The sequence below is a fragment of the Amblyomma maculatum genome, chromosome 4 (genome assembly GCF_055883805.1).
Source record: "Amblyomma maculatum isolate TAMU_Amacu chromosome 4, ASM5588380v1, whole genome shotgun sequence".
NCBI classification, from domain to species: Eukaryota; Metazoa; Arthropoda; class Arachnida; order Ixodida; family Ixodidae; genus Amblyomma; species Amblyomma maculatum.
This window is the reverse complement of record NC_139347.1, coordinates 83,376,712-83,400,950: the sequence shown is the minus strand read 5'-3', so window position 1 is coordinate 83,400,950 and position 24,239 is coordinate 83,376,712. Positions and strand designations below refer to the sequence as shown.

At 43.2% G+C, this 24,239-nt stretch overlaps 1 protein-coding gene across 1 annotated transcript; it reads right to left on the bottom strand.

Moving 5' to 3' along the window:
* Window positions 1-1,184: 1,184 nt before the first annotated feature.
* LOC146191536 (STAGA complex 65 subunit gamma-like) lies at window positions 1,185-19,766 on the bottom strand. Its single transcript, XM_084602058.1, has 9 exons — window positions 19,388-19,766; window positions 19,130-19,256; window positions 18,858-18,967; window positions 17,409-17,509; window positions 15,246-15,367; window positions 12,040-12,227; window positions 7,138-7,368; window positions 5,510-5,656; window positions 1,185-1,264 (listed from the first exon to the last, which is right to left on the bottom strand). Exons 1-9 carry the CDS (start codon window positions 19,549-19,551, stop codon window positions 1,255-1,257), a joined length of 1,200 nt encoding a protein of 399 aa, XP_084458184.1. The 5' UTR covers window positions 19,552-19,766; the 3' UTR covers window positions 1,185-1,254.
* Window positions 19,767-24,239: the final 4,473 nt, after the last annotated feature.

Here is a 24,239-nt window from a genome sequence, read left to right as displayed (position 1 = left end):
ATTTAATGTGTTCATCCACTGGCTACCGCAAGAATGATAGATTTTAGTGGTTTGTGGAGTTTTGTTGTGGCTGTAGGAAGAAGGAAAAGAAAATGTACGGGCCTGCTACTGACTCTATAGCTGAGCCACTTCCGCTGCCTCCTGCGGACAGAAGAGAGAAAGTAGAGAAAAAAGAAAAAGAAGAGGGTTTGTGGGGTTTAACCTCCCAAAGCGACTCAGGCTATGAAAGACACCGTAGTGGAGGACTCCGGAAATTTCGACCCCCTGGGGTTCTTTAAGATGCACTGACTTTCTAAGGAAGCACTCCTTAACATGGTCAAACACAAACCTGTTCTATGGAGAAAATGACGTTTGATCTCCTAGTTCGGCATCAACATATATGCTTTCGCACAAATTTAACATATATGCTTTCGCACAAATTTAACAGTTCAACAGCCTTAAACAATGACTAACTTTTTCTTTCAGCACACAGTATGCAAGAGTTCATCTAAGAGAACATTTAATTTTAACGTGATAGTTTTAGAAGTCTCGTTCTGCAGAAAATCCGGCACTGTGAGCAAAAAGAACCAAAAGAATGGTTCCTGCAGATAGTAGAAGGCAGGCGACACGGCTGGGCATCAATTGGTTGGTGGATTGCATGATGCCATAAGACCATTACATAGCAGGAGTCAGCAAATCGGGCATCACTGGCTTCCCCTTTTAGATAGAAATCAAACCTACTGAGACCCTTTTATTAACTCCGAGATCACACAGGTATGTTCATACGGCTTTCTTAAAGCGGGGCTTTATGGCTGGTTGGTCTCTGACATTATAGCACAGCTTACAGTTGTTACGAGTAGTTTTGAGATAACAAGGATCTGAAACAGGAGCCACAGCTACTAACGGATCATATCATAACCTCAAAGGCAGAGCTTAAGTGTCCCCCAAGTTTATTTCATCCTCTATAATAGAACTTCATTTGCTGCAAAAAGTGCAAAGAAACCATATGGCTTTCACAGCAGAAGCTGAAGGCAAGTTTTATGTCTGTGGCCAGTCCAATCAAGCTTTGATGAGTCAAGGACATAGCAGGCTACTCATAGTTAAAGCTTAAAATTTCATGGAGTGGGTGGCTTGCAATGTTTCTGATTGACCCATCAAACGGTATGCAATATAACAACTCTCCTACATCACATCTTGTGCTGTACTTTATTAACAGTTTGTCAGGTATACACAATATTATTTTTTTTAGCCACACCAAAGTCATATGTAGCTGCTTCACTTCTTCCTGCAAAAAGAAAAAAAGAAAGAAACAGCATTAAGGGCCAAAGTCAAACTGTTCAAAACAATGTAAAAATACAATATTTCTACTATAGCAGCATACAGCTTAAAAAACAAAATGGCAGCCAACAATGGGCCATGGCCCACAATATCTTGCATTATTTCACTAGCCAATCAAATTCTTTCACAACATTTCACCAGCCAATCAAACCATCCAAGGTTTGCACCGCATTTCCCGCCATAACCACCCAACCGCTATATACCCTGAACGTACCCATGCTACAAAATTCCAGTAATTGTCTTTTATAACGAAGGGTTGCGACAACAATGACCACCATATTAAAGTGGGCGCCATCACCGGCCATCAATTATTCAAATCTGCCATGAAAGAAGCTCATTAATGGATTTAAACCATTGTCCATCATTTTAAACAATGTATGCTATTTTGTCCCCGCCTGTCATGTAATGTCCTTAATGTCACGTAATGTAAGGAACATTTTAGTAATAACAAATAATAAATACACATCAGTAACTTAAATCAACCTTTTGGTGTTTGACAATATTGGCACGTGGTCATGACAATGCTGAAGGCAGCAAATGAGATGACTGGAGTGAGGGGAAGGCAGCAAACGGGACCGGAATGAAAAGCAATGGACAAGATGAGTGTAACAGCACTGAAAAATAATGAACACAAAGTGACTACTCACGCAAGGAATACATTCAAGCACGCAACTTCAGAGAAATAAAAATGAAGCCATAAAGAAAACTGACAGAAGAAAGGGGGCAAGACATGAAGTTACAGCGAAAGATTGTGAGAATTGCCTGCTCAAAGTAATCAATAATGCATTATCACAGGCACAACCTTTCCCGCATTGTTTTCGCAATAGGCGGCCCTCGTTTTTTAATACAATTGACATTGCAGAAATGTTTATGATCTCAGCTGTTGCAATCAAGCCGACTGCAGGGATGGGACAGCCAACATAGGCTTTTGAATCATAAGCACCCCATCTCACTTTGGGCACCGCAATCCCGCAACAAAGGGGGTGTTAGGATCGAGTGAATACAGCACATACTGACATATGAACTGTCACGGTTTGAAACGGCATCATGAGCTGTATTGGTCGGCGTAGCCCGCAGGTCACCATACCGTGCCAAAAAGTATGCTGCTTGCCACCCCTCTGCATTTTACGTCATTTCAACGATGCATGCTGCATTTCTGAGTGTCGGCTTCCGAATGTCTACAAGTTCAAAACACTCCAGGGAAAAAAAAAATGCATAGAGCAAATGGAATAGCAAAGCAAACACTAATCACAGACTACCCAAATTTTGAATATTTGATGGGCTTGACAATACACCACTGTGCGTACATCATATGATGTGATCTGGAATCTGCGTCACTGCCTTATGTGCTCTACCAGATTACAAAAGAGAGAGGCGCATCCCTCTGCTTCACTCCAAAAAAGGGGGTGGGGGGGGGGGGGGGGGGGGGGGGCGCTGAAGTGATACACACTACACTTCACAGCACTACTTACTGATGAGCCTGTCATATAGGACAGAGGCCTCATGCTTTCTTCCACACTCCCTTCAAGACATTGACCTAGACTCGAAATGGGGAAAACAGCAGTAGTTTTTATGTGTGTGGTTGTGTAGCTGTGTTAAAACACAGATCCGTGCCAAAGACAACAAATTTAAGCGCCGTTACGGTGGAGCAATTGCTGGCAGAATTTACTGCAAGGCTAACCCCACAAGAGGCTAACAGCAACTCAACTCACTCAAGACAACCTTTCAAGAAGAGGGCTGGCGCAGGCATTAATTACCCCATGAGATGACCCCAATAGGGGCTCACAGGTCACGACACAGGTCACAACCTTCGTACCAAACGTGAAGGCCCCTCCAAGGCTCACATAGGCATTCAAAGCCCCTTTCTCAAGCCCTACTTCTGAAGCATAGACTGTAGAAAATGTGATGCCTTGAGAATGCTATGTGTTCCCACAATAAAGAGACAGGATGTGTTCTTAGAGTCTACAGGTGAAGTAGCCTTCATTGCCTTACTTCCGAAGCAGTCCATTTCGCCACCAGTTTTTTTCTTTTACTGCCAAGAAACCCCTATATAATATGGCTCACAGTCATATCCATTCTGATTTCGAAATGTTCCCGGCACCATCATCTGTGCCAATTCACCCACTGAACAGTTTGTTCCATGTTTTATGCTGCGTTTCAATCTGTACTCTATGCCTGCCAGTGCCCTATGTGTGCTTCCTTGCCTGCTGTCAATGCATGACAATATTTGGTGTAAATATATTTTCATGCACTAGAACACCACTCTATCAAACCACTCCATGATCCCCTTTGAATATGACATATCCAGTTTAAACTGTACCAGTTTCTACCTATATTAATACGCAAGTGGCCTGTTAGAATGCTGAAAACAAGTGAGATGAGACTGTTTGGCAAGTTCCCTTTACAGTCAAGGGTAAGACAGCTGAAGTAGGTTTAATAGCAGAAAAATGTGTTCTGGAGAAGTTACACAGCAGAAAAAGTGCATTTTGGAACAGCTGTCAAGAGCAACTTACAGTACAAGTAAAACTTAATGCACGTCCTCACATTTCAAAATTTCACTATGGTCGAGCTTTTGTTGCGAAAGCAACACTACGCTAGTGGAAAGCCATTTCGCGTCCACCGCTGCTTTGCCACTTGCGAATGCGCAAAACAAGTCGGGACGTCAAAGGTGTGCCACCGCTTTCCCCATTGGATGTGCGGGTGACTCGTAGGTGCCGCCACCACCGGAGGAGAGCTCACGCTAGTTGCGCTGAACCGTTCTGCACATGTCCAGTGATGCCACGTTCATCCGATGCGCCGCAGCTAGTGCGAATGCACGTGGAGTATATATGTCACCCACGCCGGCTCCGCGGCAGACAGCCATCGAGAAGTTGAGCGAAACAGAGAAAAAGCGTTTCAGAAATCAACGTTTCCAATTCGTGGAGCTAGTGCAAATGCATGTGGAGTATATATGTCACCTGCGCCGGCTCTGCGGCAGACAGCCATCGAGAAGTTGAGCGAAACACAGAAAAAGCGTTTCAGAAATCAACGTTTCCGATTCGTCGGATCCAGAAGTTGCAGCCTGGCAAAACGCTTCAGCTCAGCGAAAGTTGGAGAAGGAGAAAGCTAAATGAGCAGCGGAGATACCGGAAGAATGAGAACAGCGTTTAGCCTTTTGTTACTTTTCCCATGGCAATAGCATTTGATTTTTCCAGCAGTGCTCTAAATAAGGCCAAATGTGTGTTAATTCATAGTGAATCAACCACTGCCCTGGCAAAGATGAGCCAAAGTGCATTGCATGTGACTTCTGTTACATTTTGTTTTGTGTCTGTGCTGTTTGTCTCATAAAGATGGGCAGCTCTTATCCATTTCTGGCCACAGTGTAGTCTCCTAATCACTCAGCGAGGGAAGACTCAGACAAGTTAATTCAATCACAATTTGTAAGTGAAATTTACATAGCGGATGATGTGATCTTTCATTCACTTTCATGTAAGGCCACCGTGCAGCAAACTGCAGAGAATGATAGCGATGTTGCCTGAGGTACATACTGGCTTTGGTAAGCACTTTTCACAAAACCAAACAGGATATTAAACACTGTAAGGACTTCGCGCAAGGAATTGAAATTGAGTGACTTTATATTAGTCTGAATTTTCCTTCCACCTAAAAAATGGTGCCGAAAAAACAAACAACTATTTCATGGGGAAGTTCACTGCATTACGCTATATTGTATATTGATGGAAAATCAGAAATGCTCCGTTATAGCAAAAATGTCACCGCAGCATTGTACAGTGCAGCATAATTTGATTGCATGCACTAAGTATCATCTGTACTTCCGAGACACACCGTTAGCAGAATGCATCTTTCCACTGGATACAATCGTGAGTACTTGGAAGATCTACAACAGTTGGATTATGTATACCCGTCACCGGCGGCAGACACCTCATCAATTTTCGCAAGACTGAAGCTTTTTTTTTTTTTTTGTTGATGCACTGCAATCACTCGGCCCCATGGGAAGCTCGTCAACATGGAGCATGGTAAGCGTCTAGCATTCCAGCATACTACAGAAAAAAAGACAAACCCATGGTTTCTTCACACATTTATGTTAGACTACAGTTCAGTTTCAGGAAAAGCTAACGAATGAGCGTCTACAACCCAATCGTTAAGTTGTAAAAAAAAAAAAAAAAGAGAGGATTGGGAAAATGCAAAGACTCACTTCTTTTTTAATGGTGGTGGCCGACCAAGCTTGGACGCATCCAGGGGGCCAGACTCGACTGTATCAACCAATGAGCCTATGCTGACTTCAGCAGAAAGCGGTGGCGAGTCACTCACAATCACTATCTCTTCATCAGCATCTAGATGCCTGAAAAACATGGAAAAAAACATAAAAGAAGTGTAATGTATACAATGTTGTGCCGCTTCTCTAAGGTTAACAGAGAGGAAACGAGACCTTTCAGACTTCAGCGAAGTAAATGTGTTCTCGCAAGATGTGTTCCACAATTCGGTCATGCCTGTGCCAACACTAATGTACTTCCGGCAAAAAAATTTATCAGCATTAAAAGCACGGAGGTATGCAAACCATACTCCGATTAAGAACAACGTAAGTACTGAAGAGGATAGTTTCTGCCCCTTACAGATGCCAGCCGCCAAATAAACAGGTCAGAGTTTTCTGCTATCAATAATAAGCTGGATAACATCAGGAGGCCTGAGTGACCCAGTGAATGGTTATGGACACTAACACACGCAAGTTTGTTTCTCTTCGTTCTGCTTCAAAGAGACCATCACAAGCCCAGATGTGAACAAATGGCATGAGGTTTTGTATATCAAAAACCATGGCAGCAACTAAAGCACAGATGCAGCTGCACTTTCTCCGGGGAAAAGGAAAAAAAAGAGGAATTTGTTTCCACATTCAGTGCCATAGTTCTTCTGATTGGAATGGAGTAGGTATATTCATGTATTCACACTCCGCTAGATTATAAGTGCCTCAGCTCAGTAGTTAGGGCTCTCAAATGCTGAACACAAGGTCGCGAGATCAAATCCCCGCAGCGACAGCAGACTTTCAATGGAGGCGAAAAGCAAGGTGCCCGTGTACTCTGCGACATTAATGCCCATTAAGACCCCCAAGCAGTTGAAATTTTTGGAGCCTCCATTACCGCGTTTCTCGTAGCCCGAGTTGCTCTGGAACGTTAAACATCATAGACCAAAGCAGCTTATAAGTGTGTCCCATGATGGCAGATTAAGTTGAGAGCATGCGTTGCATCTGCAGTCAGGATCAAACTCTCTGTAGCCAAGTGCACTTAATTACTGAGCCACTACAGCGAGGCTTGACTGCTGAATCTGAAACCACTAGGCTACTAGAGAACAAATTCAATTATGAAATATTTACCCAGTGCAGGTAAAAAAACATGACACGGCTCACGTACGCACTAATTCCTTACGCAATATTCCAAAGAAGAAACCATGCAACTGAAAATTTGGCATCTCTGCTTCCTTGGGAGAAACTTCACGCAATTTCTGTTCTCGGCAACACTTTCTGTCAGTGCTGATGTTCATTCAACAGCTGAAAACGTGTTTATTGCTACAAAAAGTGAAGCTGAAAGGAACATTTTTTTTTTATTACCACCAGTCAATTCAAACTTGCAATGTCAAGGCTAACAGAAAACCATTTGGAAGTAGGTGATAGAACGGGCTAGCCTCAGGGACTAGCGATCTTGGCGTTACCGTAATTTGTTGCAAAAGTAACCAGTGGAGGACCTTCTAAGCTTTAACTATCAACAGTAGACAGCAGTCAATGCCAGCTTTATGCGTGCATGCCCGCTTGCCCTAGTCTCAACATGGACGCACCCTACGGAGGAAGCAGTGGACCCCTTGCGGTGGCCTATCAGCAGAGGGAGCTGCTGCTGCTGTTGCACGATAGACCACCTGGAGGCATCATCGTCCCTCAGCGGCATTCCCTCGAGACTCTGCAGTGCACGTTGCAACTCATCCATGGACGTCTCCTCCACGTCAGCCATGCTCTCGTCCCCATCGTCCAGGGTCGGAAAGTGGATCTCGCTCACTGGCTCTTCTTTCACCCTGTCGGCGAGAGTAACGCACTCATCCTCTACATGATGTACCAATTTGTGCAGATGTGAAAATTAATGCACAGTAATCGTCACATTCTCTCCACTCATTTCATTTTGTACACATCATTCTAGTTGCCTTTGCTCTTCCAATACCAGGACATTCATTTCAATGTGACATCAGAGCAAAATATGGGGAAAGGTTGCCAAAAGTAAAAGTCAGAGAGTGAAGAAGACAAAACACACGCTCTTTTCGCACAATGTTAAACCAAATCACTCCTCTTCTGCGCTGCTCACAAAAATTTCCAACAGAGGTGTCTCTGACAGAGACTTCTAGTACAATGATGCAATGGAGAAACGGCAAGCTGAATGGTACTGGTTAGTTATGCACTCATTGCGTGCATTATGGCATCTAGGATCCAAATGCTGGCAGCTCTCCATCTCTAGGCAATAGCAGCAGCTCCCAGTCTTCCGTTGGCTGTCAAGACAGATCCCAAACACAACGCAACACGCCAAGTCTTTAGTGAAGCGGATCAAGGGGAGTTTGCTACAACCAATAAAAACTGTGACTACATCCTGCAAGGGGGAATGTCATCGTCCCGAGAGTTTATGATGCGCTTTTCTTAAACATATTTCCCATCAACCCTCATTGCTGGAGCGGAAGTGGCAACAACGGACGAAAAAAACCAAAAGGCATTTAAGGGACTTTCAGAGATCTTGGGTCTGCTCAAATTTCCAAGAGTTCACAAGCATTGGGATAAAGTAACACATATTCTTACAATTTAAATTCAATAAAATTCAAATTTTATCAGGGCAAGCAGACGGGTGTTAACATCGACATTCACACCTTGGACATGATGGCTCCATTTTGGTTCAGCTTGTTGAGAACTTGTCAAAAGGAATGAACGTGAAATGCTTCATGGACTATTCTACTTCCCTGAAGTGCTTTCACGATCTCAAGGAGATAGGAATTTTAACAAGTGGCACCCCCCCACGATGAATCTGTCGGCATGACGGTGGTATTGCAAGCATGACTTCAACCATTATGAGCATAGGTGAAGCTGGCAGAATTCGAACAAAGGTGGAGTGAAGCTTTCAAACACTTCGACAGTGAATAACCCCAAGTCACCCTTTGGTACAAATAAGTATATAAGAGGGGGGGGGGGGCATCGAGAGCAAATTTTTTTAATGTTCTATTAGGTCGAAAAGTACTTTTTCCGAACTGGATAGAACACAAATAGTGCGCCTCGACTACCAAATCGAATACAAATATAGAATATTTGCCTAATATCCGCTACTTTTACGAATAATTGTTGAAGCAAGATTGTGTGAGACACTGAAGCCCCAAAGGTGCTGCGATATGGTGCTGACTTGTAGAGTTAAAGCAGTAGCTGGTTAAAGATGCAACAACGATCTCCACCAGAGTGTCGCAACACAAATCCAGTATGTTAACTCCACAAACATCTCTTATAGGTGTAGAAAAATTACCTTTCCTACTGATGACGAACAAGAATGAAAACTAGTGGCCACATAACAGACTGGCTATCATGTACCAGCCATGGCCTCCGTGATTGGGAATACAGCAAGGTTGTCGAGCTTGCCTCAGCCTTTGCCATGCTGTCCAGTCTTAGAGACCACGTAAGAGCATTACGAACATGTGTTTCAAACAGTCATCGAAGAAAAATATACGATGAGCCTCATCCACCACGTGCCAATTATTACTACAGTTGGCTAGAACACATCACAGATGCAAACAACGAGCAGCTGCCAAAAGAAAGCACTTGCCACCTTTCAGAGAGATGTAACAGCTTAGTTGCCCGCAACAAAGCACTACCAAAGAAGCGTGGCCAACAGAGCAACGAAGCCCACAGATGGTCCCAGAAAGGCCTAAAAATGCACAGCCAACGAGAGAGAACGCACTATATAACAGAGTAGTCACTAGCCTCAGCTTATGAAAGTGCTTATTGTACAATGGCGGAGGTGCAAAGGCTACACATCCAAGTGCCGTGTCCGGTGTCGGAAATACATACGCAACTTTTACACAAAAGTGTACACATCTCATTCAGTCCAAAAAGCATCACAGCTGATGTCGCTATACCGATGATGATGATGATGATGATGATGATGATGATAAGCTCTTTATTCACTCCCAAAAATAGGGAAACTGCATAGAGGAGGCCGGCGGGAATCCCTTGGGACTCTGCTTCCTCTAATGTGCACAAAATGGGCTGGCACTGTTGGGCGAGCTTGGTGGTACGCGGGAGGGACTACAGTGCATCCACTGTAGCTGAATTGTCTGCGTTGTGTTGTGCACATGTCTCCATCGCGTGAATGAATGTGGCCAGTTGTGAGCAGCGTTTGCACATAGGTGCAATAAGATTTGGGAAAAGTTTGCTATATAGCCATGGGTTTGGATAGTTCCTGGTGTGCTGAGGGGTATAGACACCGTTCGAGCTGATAATGTTGGAGGATGTCCGTGTACGTAACAAGGCGTGAATGAGTGCCTTGGGGAGTGTCAGAGGAAGCGGCAGGCTGAGGAGGGCACTCCACCCGGTAGTTGAGTTCTCGGACTAGAGCATGCGCCTGTGTGTTCCCGCTGAGCACCTCATGGGCTGGGGCCCATATGAGAAGACACAATTCTCCGATCTCTCCCCTTACTGTCTACACCTTGTCTTCTCGCCGCACCAAAGTTCTGAGAAAAGCGTGCCAGGAAAAATAAACTGCGACACAACGGTTCTTTGTGCGGCAATCAGGGTGGTGTCATGACAATTCGCTTCCCATCTAGCATTCAAATTGGAGGCTAGTTTGCGACAGGAATTCAAACCGAAGACATCTGTACCTCCTACTGTTTCCAATTCATTACAATTGCAGGTGTCCACTGATTAAAGTGCGACAGATACTGCACCTTCCTTTCCCCAAAACTCAAACCAAGTAAAGAGGTTCAACACTTTGCCAAATCCTGTGCCACTCCTTCAATGTCAAAAACTCGAGGAATGAAAAGGCGATATTATTGGCGCTATTGCGTCCACTCTCAAGGTGATGTTTAAGCGCCCTCCTAATTTTTCTCCGGTGGTCATCGCAAAATGACCGTTTTAATCTGTTTCATAAGTCTTCATATAATAATTACCTGAAGCCAATGCAGTCTCACAACTAAACATTCATCCGTGCCTAACAGTCAGTTCAAGAAGTCAAGAAAATGTTGCAGTGGTCATGCTTATGTAGCAGCTTTCATGTGGAATGTCATGCTCAAACGTGAAGATGTTGGCGTAAATATTTTACGCTTGACAACTGCCTAGAGTAAAAGTCGTAATTTATGCAAAAAAAAATTCTTTTCAGCAGGTTTAACCAAAAGGGGATAAAACATAGCCAGAGGGCGCAGAGTGACAAGCAGAATTAATGAGGCCACAGCCAATACAGTTATATAAACAGTTCATCTTCCAATCATTCCAATTATCGTCGTTGACCTTCCGCAATTTCATTCTCTCATGATTGCAGTGCACTTAAAGAGCCCGAATATACTCCCTCACACTTTTCTAGGCTGCACATGAGAAAATTGCAACATTCAAGGAAGACGAGGATGTGACTAAGTTTGGTAAGTGCTAATGAATGAAAAGTTCCAAAGTCATTTGCTTTTACATCCCTTTCTTGTTGTCTACCACATACGCTCAATCCTTCAATATATGTACAGCTAACCTACCCACTGTTTCTAGCACAAGCTTGTATGCGAGGCTTTAAACATTCTGCTTCAAGCCACAGAGTCAAGAAGGGATAACCAAATTCTTATAATGCTAATAATAACTGAAGAAATAATTACCACGGGACTGCAGTGACACCCTCAAAGGTGGCCATAACATATGAGATTTTTTTTCTTCATCTGAATGGCTACATTTCAACGCTTATTGAACCCTTCAGTTTGTCCTCTCGGCACTGCCAAAACCTAAATATGAAGGCAAAATGGTGCGCACAAAATTGCAATGAATGCCTTGCTTGAAAGAAGAAAGAAAGGAAAAAGTGCCTAAACCTCAGTGTACGCTTCGCACTAAGAAATCAGATAGGCACGTAACATAAACTTGCACAACCCTCTGTTGGGAAAGGGAGGATGCATGGGGACAAAAAAAAAAACTCGACTTCGCCACAGAGAGGCAATGAGCTTGTTGTTTAACCATTTATGGGATAGGTAGGAACTATATACTGGGCCAAAAGTGTCTCAATACATTGCAAAAGGTTAGGGAAGGGTAACCTTCCATTACTCATTACTCATCACAACCATTAACGCACGTTCTGCAGGCGTGGCACAAGCATTCGTAACCTCATGCTTCTTACATAAAGTGCAAAGGGATAGGCATGATATAGTTAGTACACCTTATTTTGTTTCTGCAGAACTGCCTAAAGCGACAGTGGTAACTTGCTTTTATTCAAAATTCTGCAGAACTTTCGCACAACACTATAGAATGAAGATAAAAAAAAAATGCCTGCAAAATGAAGATAAAAAAAAAATGCCTGCAAAGATCTAAAACTCCTCGGAAAGCCAAATGAATGCTGAGTCGCACGGCTACAGATATTGCAATTACACAGTTTTATATTTTAGTATAGATCCAAAGATGCAGACTTCAGAAATGAAGTTCTGTTCCTTAGCATGCAAGGTGAGCATAATTTTTTTCTTAATCCTTTGAGCTTGACTGACTTGACTGGTTTCACATCGTCGGGTGGCGACCTTTGCGGTTGTCTGACTTGGTGGTACTGTTGGTGCAGCTTGAGACAGGTCTTCATCATGTGCTTGTTGTAGCCAATGACACGGTAATCAAAAAACTGCACCAGCGAGCTGAGTCCTCCTTCCATTCCGATCTCGTGCAAGGCATGGTCCAAGGGGTCCTGTTGAATGCAAGCAAATTTCTTTGAGGGGGAAAAAAAAAACTCAAAAGCAGTAACAAGATCAGTCAAAATCTCAAGTATGGAAGCGTCGGCATCACTCTTCAAAATGACTGCATTGCAAAGTCAGTTTCAGTTATTGCATGCACCTGTGCAAGGGCTGCTACCCTCAACTCTGCAGCCGATAAATTAAAGAAGGAATCTGGGGAACCCTTGATGCTCTGTTATTATGGTTATAACGTGGCAGTGTTAATGGCTTCCGTTTGCCAGCTCTCCTTGCTGTTCCTTGATCGTATACATGGACTTTGCTACTCACCTAATTACTAGTCCCTTAATTTGTCCCTCTAATGCCTCACACACATTTTTTACCGTACAGCCGTGTGTGAAAGGCCATCAGACAGATATAAAATCTAGCTTAATTGCGCAAGGGAGGATAGGGCTCTTGGCAATTTTCTTCTTTATTTTTAGGCTAAATGCTACGAAAATGGATAGCTTCATTGGTTTTTTTATCCTAATTTCAAATATGTAGCAATCATTTTTTAGATATGTCAGTTGGTTTCCATGACATTAGACATTTTCACTCCTTTGTTTGTAAATATGGTAGAAAAAAGAACACCGATCAGAAAACTATTATTAACATGTGGTTATATAGTATACAGTACAAGCAATTCAATGGTGGGAGTACTTTTTTTGATCAAGCCAATATTAGCAATTTTATAACTTCTTGAAGGTCAATCTAGAAAGAACTGGATAAAAAGCAGTTTATATTAGAGCAGATAAATGAATTACTAAGCATAAATAAAAAAATCGTTTCACAATGTTGTATAATTTAATCACACAGCAGCATGCTCTAATAACAATTATTCCTTTAACTGCTATAAATGCAAAAATATCCTGCTTGCAAACTAGCAAAAATATGTTTTGAGAAAACAACTAAAAAAAGAGAGAGAGAGAGAGAGAGAGAAAACAGAAATAAGATATATTCAGCTCACTTGCACATTATAAAGTGGAAGTGAATAAATTTCGTAGTAAGGAGCTGGGCTATAGATTTCCAATATGCCATTTTTGAAAGAAAAATTATTTTTTTCCCAATTTTTCGGCTCTCAGGAGCCCTGAGCCCCCTTAACCATGCTGTAAGAAATGGACGTGCTTTCATGACCTAGGGGTAGTAGCGTACGCTGACTAACCTTATCTGATGAAGTAAATTTTCGCTCTCATAAAATCAGACAAACTAACAGACAATAATTCAATAATTTTTGGTTTGGTTTATAGGGTTTAACATCCCAAAGTGACTCAGGCTGAGAGACATGCCATAGTGGAGTACCGTACAGGTCATCCTGCAAAGATGCTACACAATATACCGATAAAATTGCAATTTTTTTCCTGAGCCACTTTTGGGGTGAATCTAACCTGTTTTCTTTTTTTTTTTTTTTATTCAACCAGAACATTCTCTTCGAATAGCAAGTGAATGCGTAAGTCTTGGCTATGACGTAGAACGGATTTGCCCTACAGCCTAAAGAAGTCCTTACAAAACTTGAAGCCAGCTGTTAAGATTTACACAAAAAGATTTAAAGGCCTATGCTGGATTTTCACTTTAAATAATAAAAAAGGTGGGTTTCGATGCTTTCCTTATTTCAATAAGATATCAGTGAAAGGAAAAGCAATGGCGTCACTAGGGTTTAAAGCACAGAATCGCAACTTCCTTTCTATATCCTCTGTTCTCATGGTTTGCTTTGAAGTCAAGTTCACTTTCCACCAGGCCTAACCCAGCAGTGCCAGGGAACTGCATTTTTTTTTCTTTTTAACACTTAGATTCAGCGATCCTGCCCCACAGCTGATAATTCAGTAAAACATCACATCAAAAGCACATATTTCCAAATGAGGCAGAAACACTAGCACGTGTAAATTGTGAGAAAATTCACTGAGAAAGCGGCTTAAGACAGGTGATTGCCCAGTATGAGAGCATATAAGAACAAAGGGGCCTCATGAACTACGCATTGTGTAAACACTGCGTGCCTTTTAGCGTTTTGAAAGTGCGAGGCGGATGTGTGACTGGGGCGACGAGCAAAAATTATGAAGTAGGAGATAAATGAGGAAGACAAAGACTGCAGGAGGGATGCTGCCAGATGTCCTCGCTCGGGTAAAGGGAATGAACTGCTCATACACAAAAAAAGGCGATACGGCGGCACAGCCGCCGATGGCTGTCTTCTAACGCTCTCGCGCGCACGGGTTTCCATTGGGTATCCGGTTAATGCTGGCCGTTTAAAGGATATACATGCCCGTGCAAGGGCCCAGTGCAATGTTAAATTGGTGTGGAGTCTCAGGAAAAAAATAAGGCATGTGTTTTCAAGCACTTTCACGACAGAATAATTCGTTCTACGAGAAGATCACACTTGCCAGTAAGTGTCTCAGCAGGCAATGCGCGCCTTTTCGTCTCCTTACACAATAATTCATTTTGTTTTGCCCTGCCCCCAGCCCCTTCCTCCCCCTCACTGCCCAGCTGCACCCCCCTGAGTGCTGCACCCGGTGCAGACCGCACCCCCCCCCCCCTCCACCTTTCTCGCGACACCACTGAGGAAAAGGCCACAATGAATATATTTTACATCCCAAATGCTTTTTCGATAACCTACATCACAGCCACAGTTTACATCCAGAACATTTTTTCCTTTCAACGTACAAAAATGCTCTCAGACTTGGGCAGGCCGAATATTTAGGGGATCCTCCAGAGGTGTAGATTTGTAATAAGGAAGTAATAACGTACTGGCATCTGCCCAAGCGTAGCCATACAGCCACAAAAAGAAATCTATAAACTTTCTCAAGAACTTCGTAGTTAGAGCAAAATTATTCCTGGTTCTGGATGAATGGATGAATTATTCTCTTATTACAAACTCAGGCAGATGCCGTTTAATAGAAAGTGAAGAGAAACAAGATTACATCTAAAGTAAATAAATATAAGCAAGCTACACAGACAAATTAAAATGAACAAGGAAATTGCAGGTGCCAAACGTTGATAAGGCTTACCACGAACCCAGTCTGACCAGTTAGAGCTTCTCTGTCAACAAGCGTACGTAGCTGCCAGCACAGCCGACGATAAAAGTCACTGCAGACGTCGGTCAGAATTTCCAGCACAGAGTTCCAAGTGGCTGCAAAAGAAAAAAAAAATTAGGTTAAAACGTACCTAATCCTCTGTGCCATTCTTTACTCAATATCTCCGAGAGATTGACGGCACAACTAACAACACACAGCTAAACACACACAACTAATGCACAACTAAGTAGACCAATCAAGGACGCCACACACTAATATCTCTGGCCAATGGAGAGATTAAGAAACAGCAGTTATTCTGGCAAAAGAAAAAGGTGGTACCGTGTATCCGTTCAGTACTGAGACCTTAATTTTGCTAATCCTTGGGGAATCTCAATAGTCTACAAAATGTGCTGAGGGATCCTGTGAATCGTGACTTCCATCCACTTTTTAAGTAGAGTGAATGGCCTCTAAAAAGAATGCCCAAATACTATTAATATAACGGCTGTCTCTATAATGCAAAATCTGCAGTACGATTAGAACTAAAGTGAGCAAAGAAAACTTGGATATTTATGAAAGTTGAAATGCACTAAAATAAAAACCCCATGAAACACAGTTTGAGAACCCCTGTTTATGAACCCCTGCTTAAGACCCACTGCATGTTCAGACCCCTTAAAAACTCTTAATCATAACAATGAGATATTTCATTTATATTTGGCACTTAAGGAAACATCGAGGAAAACTTCATGTTAGCCTGTATTGATACACGGCCACATTCTAATGAAAAAGACGCTACTTTAACCGAAAACAGAATATTTATGACCTAAAACTGCTATGATATAAAAGTTTATTCCTGAGCACAGATCTTTGAAGCTAGGTTGCCTCAACAGTAACATTTCAGAGGTGATTATGAAGCATATTCCAGTATTGATGCCACAGAAGTCCAAATCAAGTAGTCACAAAAAAAAGATATTCAATTATGAATTGAATTAAATTTTCTCAGAAATAAATGCATCTTTTTTTTTTCCAAACAAATTTTAATGTAACCACCGAGGGGAAAATGATGGCCTTTTATCAAACATACACACTGAATGAGGTTTTCCTCGCTACTCCTTTCAGTCACACCTCAGACATACAAATAGCCAAGAAATCCGCGTGTAACAATGATACTGCTGATTTCTTTCATGCATGATTGCTGTTTTCTATATCCTGTCTGTTTTTATTACTGCACTTTTGCACTTCCGGAAGATAAAACATCATTAAATGCAAGTTTTTCAGCTAATCTGCAAATCTAGTTCAATTTTCACCAAAAGCAATGAAGAAGGCTCAAACTTAATTTGTGCCTCTGTTATCGTGCACATACTCGTTAACATGCAGGTGTCAGCTACCACATTATGTGCAAGACCATGCAACATAGATACAAAGCCCCGCTTTAACTAAGCCTTATGAATTTGTCTGCCTGGCTGAGGGTTAGTGTGTCGACTCAGAATCAAAAGGTCTCGGATTCAATTCCCATCTTACAGGAAGGAGCTGCCGAGTTGGCAGCTTCCGCCTCTTGGCCATAGCATGTGGTCTCGTGACATTACATAAACTGGCAACTAATCAAAGCCTGGCCATGCCACCTGCAAATACCACCTGCCGAAGGCATACTCGTGATTTTCTTCTCATAATGCCAACAACACTGACGCTAGTTCCCTGCCGGATGAAGCCCTTAAAACTATTACGTTAAAAAGTGAGAAGACTTCACTGGGCTACATTTTAACAGCTTTTCACAAGGCATGCACCGACGACATACGTCTTTTACAAATTGCCAAGTAGTTACATATTATGCTATTCCAAAAGATGCAAAACAAACTGACTAAAACTAGCCTAACAGCCATTGCTGAGCATGTGTTAACCATACTCAACGAAAATGACTAAGTAAAAAGTTTAGAAAGCATATGTGATATGTAGTAATAGCTGTCATAAAGGGCTCAACCTTCCAGTGTTTCCTAGCGCTGTGTTACACTTTTTGGCATGCCCAGGAAGCGATGCTCTTGAATATGACATACTATGAGAATGGTATTCAAAGTAAGTCTCTCATAAGGCTGCCCCGCAAACAAAATGGGTATTGTTTTTCGACACCAGTAAATGAATAATGTTCAAGATCACATGTCTTACTGTCAAAGCCAGCATGTGCACACATCGCCGTGACAGCCCTTCGAAGAACAACACGGGTAGCGTGGGCGCCCAGTTGTGGAGGCGGCTTCCATGAGCTTTTCCTGTGCAGATGACGGGCAGGGATAGCCAGGAAAAGAAAGAGGCTGCTGAAAAAAGTTGACTAATCTTTTAGTTGCATTTTTTATATATCAAAGTTGATATACAAATTGCCCCCTTGCATAAGGCTACCTTTGTTCCATAGTGTATAGCAAAGATTAGTGCTTACTTATGATTGGAAAATTCTGCATTTACTCGGGCAACCTAGTGTACCTCTGGCATAAACAAACGATCACCTTTTGTGGCACGCTTCTTTGACACCCTTCCGTGGGTTCCAAAGGGTGCAAATTATCTGAATGTTCACAACGAAAAAATACAATCTGGATTAAGCCATAACCCTGAGTAATATTAACCGGGAAGAGTTCAAAGAAGAAAAAATAATAAAAGCGAAAGTATCACTTAACTTTTTAATATAGGCTGCTATAATTTTTCAATATTTTTCTATTAAGGTTTTCATGTGAGTAATGACCTTATTTCAATTCTCGTGAATTGCAGCCTAAAAATAGGGCCAATATACCCAAAATGGTGTTCCTGAACATGGCTAAAGCTTCACCTGGTTTATTAGCATGTCTAGCCCTACACAGCAATCTAGTGCGACTGTTATGCAACTACAAGTAATCTTATCACTTAACCTATTCCCAGTGTCGGCTGTCCCACCCAGCTCTTGGTCTTTCAAATCCTGAAACCATATAACAATACACATAAACGAGTCTGTGGTCTTTGGTAGCATTCCAAATGTCAAATTGGTCCACTCACATGCACGGTGCACTCAACTCTATAACTGAGGAGCACGTTACCACTTTATGAAGCCCAGCTTCGCTAACTACACCCGATTTCCTCATTTCAGTTTTGATACTCTTGTGATGGATTCATCAGCATGGCACAGTATCTCACAATGCTCATACAGCAGTAAGCAAACATTTCCACAGCGTTCCTCAAGCTAGCACTGCTGGATCCAGAAACAAAAGATTGACGCTAACTGTGTTTAATGGCATAAGTGACGAAGGCTATCATGCACAAAGGACAAGGTTAGATGTATCTATTTTGTGGAACCAAATGAGAACAGCAGAATGTTCAAGGTGGGCTCTACATAAGCAGAATGTAGAACCAGAAGATGCTGCACATGATTGATGCAATTTATAAGCTGACCTCGTTATCCTGAAGTTAAGCCAGCTGAAGCTCTTCCGAAAGAGTGGCAGACTCCACGCCAATGATGCAGCTTCCTCCCCGTCACACCAGCTACATATTTTACTTCTTTATCCCCTGAGGTCAGAAAAAGAAATGCCTTAAGGGCTCCTTACAAAAAGCATTGCTCGTACCGATGGCAACATGCATACCCTCAGGAATGCATACCTTTCTGACTTTATTTCATTGTAACTGTTGTTACTTGGGCTTGCTGTTGTCAGGCCAGGAATGCATGGTCCCTCTGGTATAGGTGGCAAGTACTCAGCTTCTAAAGGCTTCTGTGGTTTCAAACAAAAAAAGAGAAATAGAACACTTTTAGAAGACAGGCACTGACATGCTTCGTCCACAAAATCAAGACTGGCAATTTTATATGCAGCACTGAAAGATCATATTACAAAGAAACTTTAAATGCGCAGAATGGAACAGGAAAATAAGCATACAATGTCTCTGTCTTGCTGTTGAAGGTTGGTGATACATGACTGGACCTTCTTTGCGTGCTGGATCAACGCAATCGTGTGAGCGGTGATGGGGTCAATGGTACCATAATCTGGCGACTGTCGCTCGCAGCTGGTCAAGTGAAAGAAAGAAAACAACAGTAAGAATAAGGTGAGGGGGTAAAATTATAGTATGGTAGGCATGGTACAGTGAACAAGGCATCTAGAGAACACTGATAATGCGCAAGAGCTTTTGTCACTTACTCGTTATCCAAATTATGTTGTCCTGGTTGATACAACGCTGCTCCTTGGATTGGAACGGGGCGCGGTTTTGTTATCTGCTCCCGTTCAATCGCAGCAATGCCAGATTCGGTTTCGGTGATGAGAGGCGGTAGTTCACCCCAACGCTTGTGCTGAACACTGGCCATCGAGAACTCAACACGATTAAAAGGTAAAAGGAAAAAGACGGCATTAGAGAAAAGTATCACCCATACAGCTGCTTTGTCAATAAGTACTGATACTAGTGTCTCTGGAAAATGACGCACAAGTTCTCCACCACCGAAACAATACGCTTGCACGAAAGCAAAACATACAAAACGCGCTCCAGCTTCGCTCAACGGCTCAACTCAGCGCGCTGACAATAGTTACGTCTCCTGGCAACGTTGGTTGGTCCAAAGCATCACGTGGTCATTTCAAGTCATTGAATACGTACAACAGATGGCGCGTAAAGTGACGGGCGGGAAATTCGTGAAATACAAGTTTCGCAGTTGCAATACATTTTATTCATAACGTAACTGGACGTGTTACAAAATAAAACAGCTTGATTTATGACCTGCATGCTTCTCGAGCGATTAGTACCGCACTGAAAAATGAGCCAGACGCAACTGCAAAACAACGCATGATGTTCTCCCTAGTTTGCCGATTTCCACACTAAAACCAGCAAACAAATGCAGGGAAAATGAGGGGCTTCGTCATAACAAACATATGAGGGGAGCGGATCTCAGAGACAGCATGCTGCTGCTTTTAAGCACTAGAAAAGACATCGGTGTCGTCGTAGTAGTAGCAGTAGTTGGCACCTCGTGTCGGAAATAATCGGGGGCTGCGTTAAAAAAAAAAAAAAAAATAATAATAGTATCGTATCGTGGTAATTTGTGCTCCTAGTGATAGGTGATTGAATGGTGTGTGATAGGCGATGATGAGTTAATGAACTTATTGTAAATAATTTATTAATTGATGAGTTAAGGAAATCAAAAATAATAATAATTGGGAAATTGGGGTTATAAGGTGTCAAAATGCTCAGAATTAAAAAGCAATGCTTGATGATGCCAATTAGGAAAATTTATAGTTTGTAATTAAACAATTAACTTAATAATTAAAATGAAAATTGTAAAAGTAGGGCTTAAACGGCGTCAAAATGCTCAGAATGAATAGGCAGTGCTTGATTATGTTGATGAGTATAATGGATCAATTAAATGAACTTATAAAAAGGAAAAAAAAATGCGTTAAAATGTGTCTAAGTACTCAGAATGGAAAGCCAATGTTTGATGGTGAAATTAAAAAAAAAAATAAAATGACGAACATCATCCGTGTGCACGAAACGCTATTGCATCATGCCTACTTTCTACTTTCTATTCAGTTATATCCACGTTTAATTAATACTTCACACAGATACAAAAAAAAAGAATCTATCATTTCGTTTGTGCCAATCGCTGTTGGCTTCCTTTTATACGTTCTTCTGTCCGAATCACTTAATTACGGGTGTGCTGGGCTGGGAAAAAGGAGGAGTGCCTCGAAACCAAAACAACGAAACATGCGAACCTCCCACGAGGTTCGCAGGTTGAGGGTATCTCCACAAGTGGAGGTACCCTCAAAATGCAGACATGAAGGCACGCCGGCATTGCCGGCGATGCCATGGATGTACGACGATATACTGCAGTACTACAAAACTATCTCCAGATCTTACTTCATTCATTAATTTTTATTGACAGCAATGACTTCAGACTTGAGATTTAAAGGAAAAACATGATTATAGTCGAATACAACGCAAGAAAAAAAAACGCTTTCGTCCCTCAAAGAAACCCCTCCCCCCCCCCCCCCCCCCCCCTCCCTTTCCTTCCTGCAAAATAATGGCCTTAATCAACTTTCGTGAGTAATCCCACTGGACCTGCTAGCAGGTCAACGCGGGGTCTAGCAGATGAGAGGAGGCTCACCACGTCGCTTGCTGCGGCAATCATTTTCGAATATTTGCATTCTATTTGTTTTTCTAAACAAATAAGATGTCGTAACTTGAAAAAGAGTGTTTCAAATTATAAGTTTATTATAATAATAAGGGTGTTTCAAAAAGAGTGTAGAATCTAATGCCCGCGCGTTGAGCCAGCTGAACGTTCCAGTTCAGCGGTTGTGCTATCTATATCTGCAGTATTTCATCTCTTCCTCGCTGTATAATCACAGACTCCATGTTTCATAGTTTTTGGCTCAGGCAAGAGAAGAGGACCCAAGATGGTTTCGGGCCGACAGTTTTAAAAAAAAAATTAGCCGCGGTTTATTGCTGTTTAAACCGACTAAGATGAGCGAGAGCACTGTTTGGCATAGTTTGGCATTTTTTTGTTTGGCAGTTAAGCACTGAGCGACTGGCGCAGAGTTTAACAAAGTGTTAAACGTCTTTATTGCATGGCATACTATTGGAGGTACATATGTCTTGGGGGGGGGGGGCGGGGGAATCTTGAAGCCACAAGGAGGGCCCTAATTAGTGATGGCTGCCGTGCGAGGGCAACGGGGAAAGGGGGGGGGGGGGATGGAGAGTCTGAAAAAGGGGTATCTGTAGTGCATGCCGTCGTCCCACTCGCTTCTTCAGTGGCTCGATAACGGCTGGCGTCACAGTTGCTATCGCAACCAGCGAGGCTCAAGCGAGATTTTTGCTCGACTCTGACGATCGTATGATTGCTTGCGCACTAAAACTGACAGTGACAGCGGTGGATACATATACAGTGTGTGTTTTACTTATTTCCAATTTAAATTAAAGATGACCGCCCCGCCGGGGTGGCGCAGTGGTAGGACGCCCGACTACTGTGCCGGAGTTCCCGGGTTCGAACCCGACCGCGGCGGCTGCGTTTCGATGGAGGCGAAACGAAGTGGCGTCCGTGTGCTGTGCGATGTCAGCGCACGTTAAAGATCCCCAGGTGGTCGAAATTACTCCGTAGCCCTCCACTACGGCTCCTCTTTCTCACTTTCCACTTTCCTTCCCACCTGCCTCCCTTCCCTTACGGCGCGGTTCGGGTGTCCACAGAGCAAGTGTGACAGTTACTGCGCCTTTCCCTTCCTGTGAACCAATTTAACTTAATTAAAGATGACCAGCTGATATCAAGAAGCTTTATGCATGCTGCCAAGATCCTACACTGCCCACATTCCCCACCAACTTCCCATAACCCTACCCTTATAGACCTTTGCATCGGGCGAGGAGGTTGTCGAAAAGCCTCCTCTCTGGACTGTTGCAAATCGGTTCTGCTGCCGCCTCCACCGTGTTGACGTCAGGCGCACACAACAGCCCAGCGAGCAATGTGGTGGCGCATATGAGACCCTCGTTGCAAAGGTCTATACCTACTTCCCCTTTCCCTACAACCTATCCCTTCCGCTACGTCCCAGGGGGGATACGTGGGGTCTCCCCGGGCCCGCTCCCTCGGCTGTGGGTCGCTGAGTAGCATTCCCCCCTTTAATTTAATAACTTCCAATATAAAAATTTTGTCCGAATGGACATTTTCATTTATACCTCCAATTTCGGAACTTTCTCTACCCGCGATACATTAGTGGTGCGGGAGGAGTCTGTCATTGGAATCCATCTTACCTTATGCCAAGGTGACAGCCACACCCACGCGTCTTCGCTTATCTCCCGCACTGTTAAAACGTTTGCCAGGTCCAGAAAAAAAAAAAAAAAAAAAACGAGAAAGTTTCAGGTTTTACATCGTGCGGGATGTCCAACGCGCCACTTCTCTTTAAAATCTCAATCGCAGATTGACTCTCCCACCGCGGTGGCACAGTGCATGGTTATAGCGCTCGGCTGCTAAGCCAAGAATGCGGGATAAAACCTCGACCGCGGCGGCCGCATTTCGGTGCAGGCGAAACGGGAAAAGCATTCGTGTATTATGCAAAGATTTTGCACGTTAAAAACCTCCACTACGGTACATCTGTCCTGCCCGTCTTCTTTCACTCCTCCCTTACCCGGTGACGCCGTTGAGGTGTTCAGCGAGGCTGGAGTACATGGGAGTCACTGCGCCTTCCATTTCTTCACCGGCTTTTTTTTTTTTTTTTTTTTTTTTCAAGGCGTAGTGAGACAGCTTCTTAAAACACAATTTCGCTGTTATCAATAAGGCATCTGACTGCATAGAATTCTACATGGACGCCGTGGAAAAAGAGAAAGACAAAGTTATGCCGCGGTAGTTTCGCGGGAGAGCGGAGGACCGGTCTCGTGCTCCAGCACTCAACCGATCGAGGCGGAGGAGGTAGCCATTGCACTAGCGCTAACACAACATCAGGCCAAGATCATCGCTAGCGATTCTAAATCGGCAGTCAGAAATTACGACGCGGGTAGAATATCCACGGCAGCAGTAAAATTTCTCGCAGTCGACCAAGCTCCAACAGGGTTGGTTTGGACGCCGGAGTATCAAGGGTTACGAAACAACGAGAACGCACACACGCTGGCCCGAGATCGTCCTTTCCAGGATCCCAGTGATGTTTTGTGTGAGGAGCACCTGCAGTTCTATGAGGAGCTTAACACGTACCAGGAGACCCTCTTTATACCCTCTTTACACGAGCAGAATTAACCACGGTTAGCGTAACTGGTGTTACGCGAAACCGTGGTTAGCCCGTTTACACGGCAGACCAAACCACAGTTACACCCCTAACCGTGGTTAGGGGTGTAACTGAAGCTTGAAGGAAACTGCGATAGAATCTCGGGCTTGGTCCACATGGTGTAGGCTTGCCCTTGATTTGGAGAGCCGAACAGAAGCAGAGATTCTGGGGAGGCACTGCTGCTCAACCGGTAAAAACAAGACCAGAGTAATGTAATCGGTCTGGCCATATAGCTACCGCCGTGATCCAAGGAGGGGGGGGGGGGGGGGGG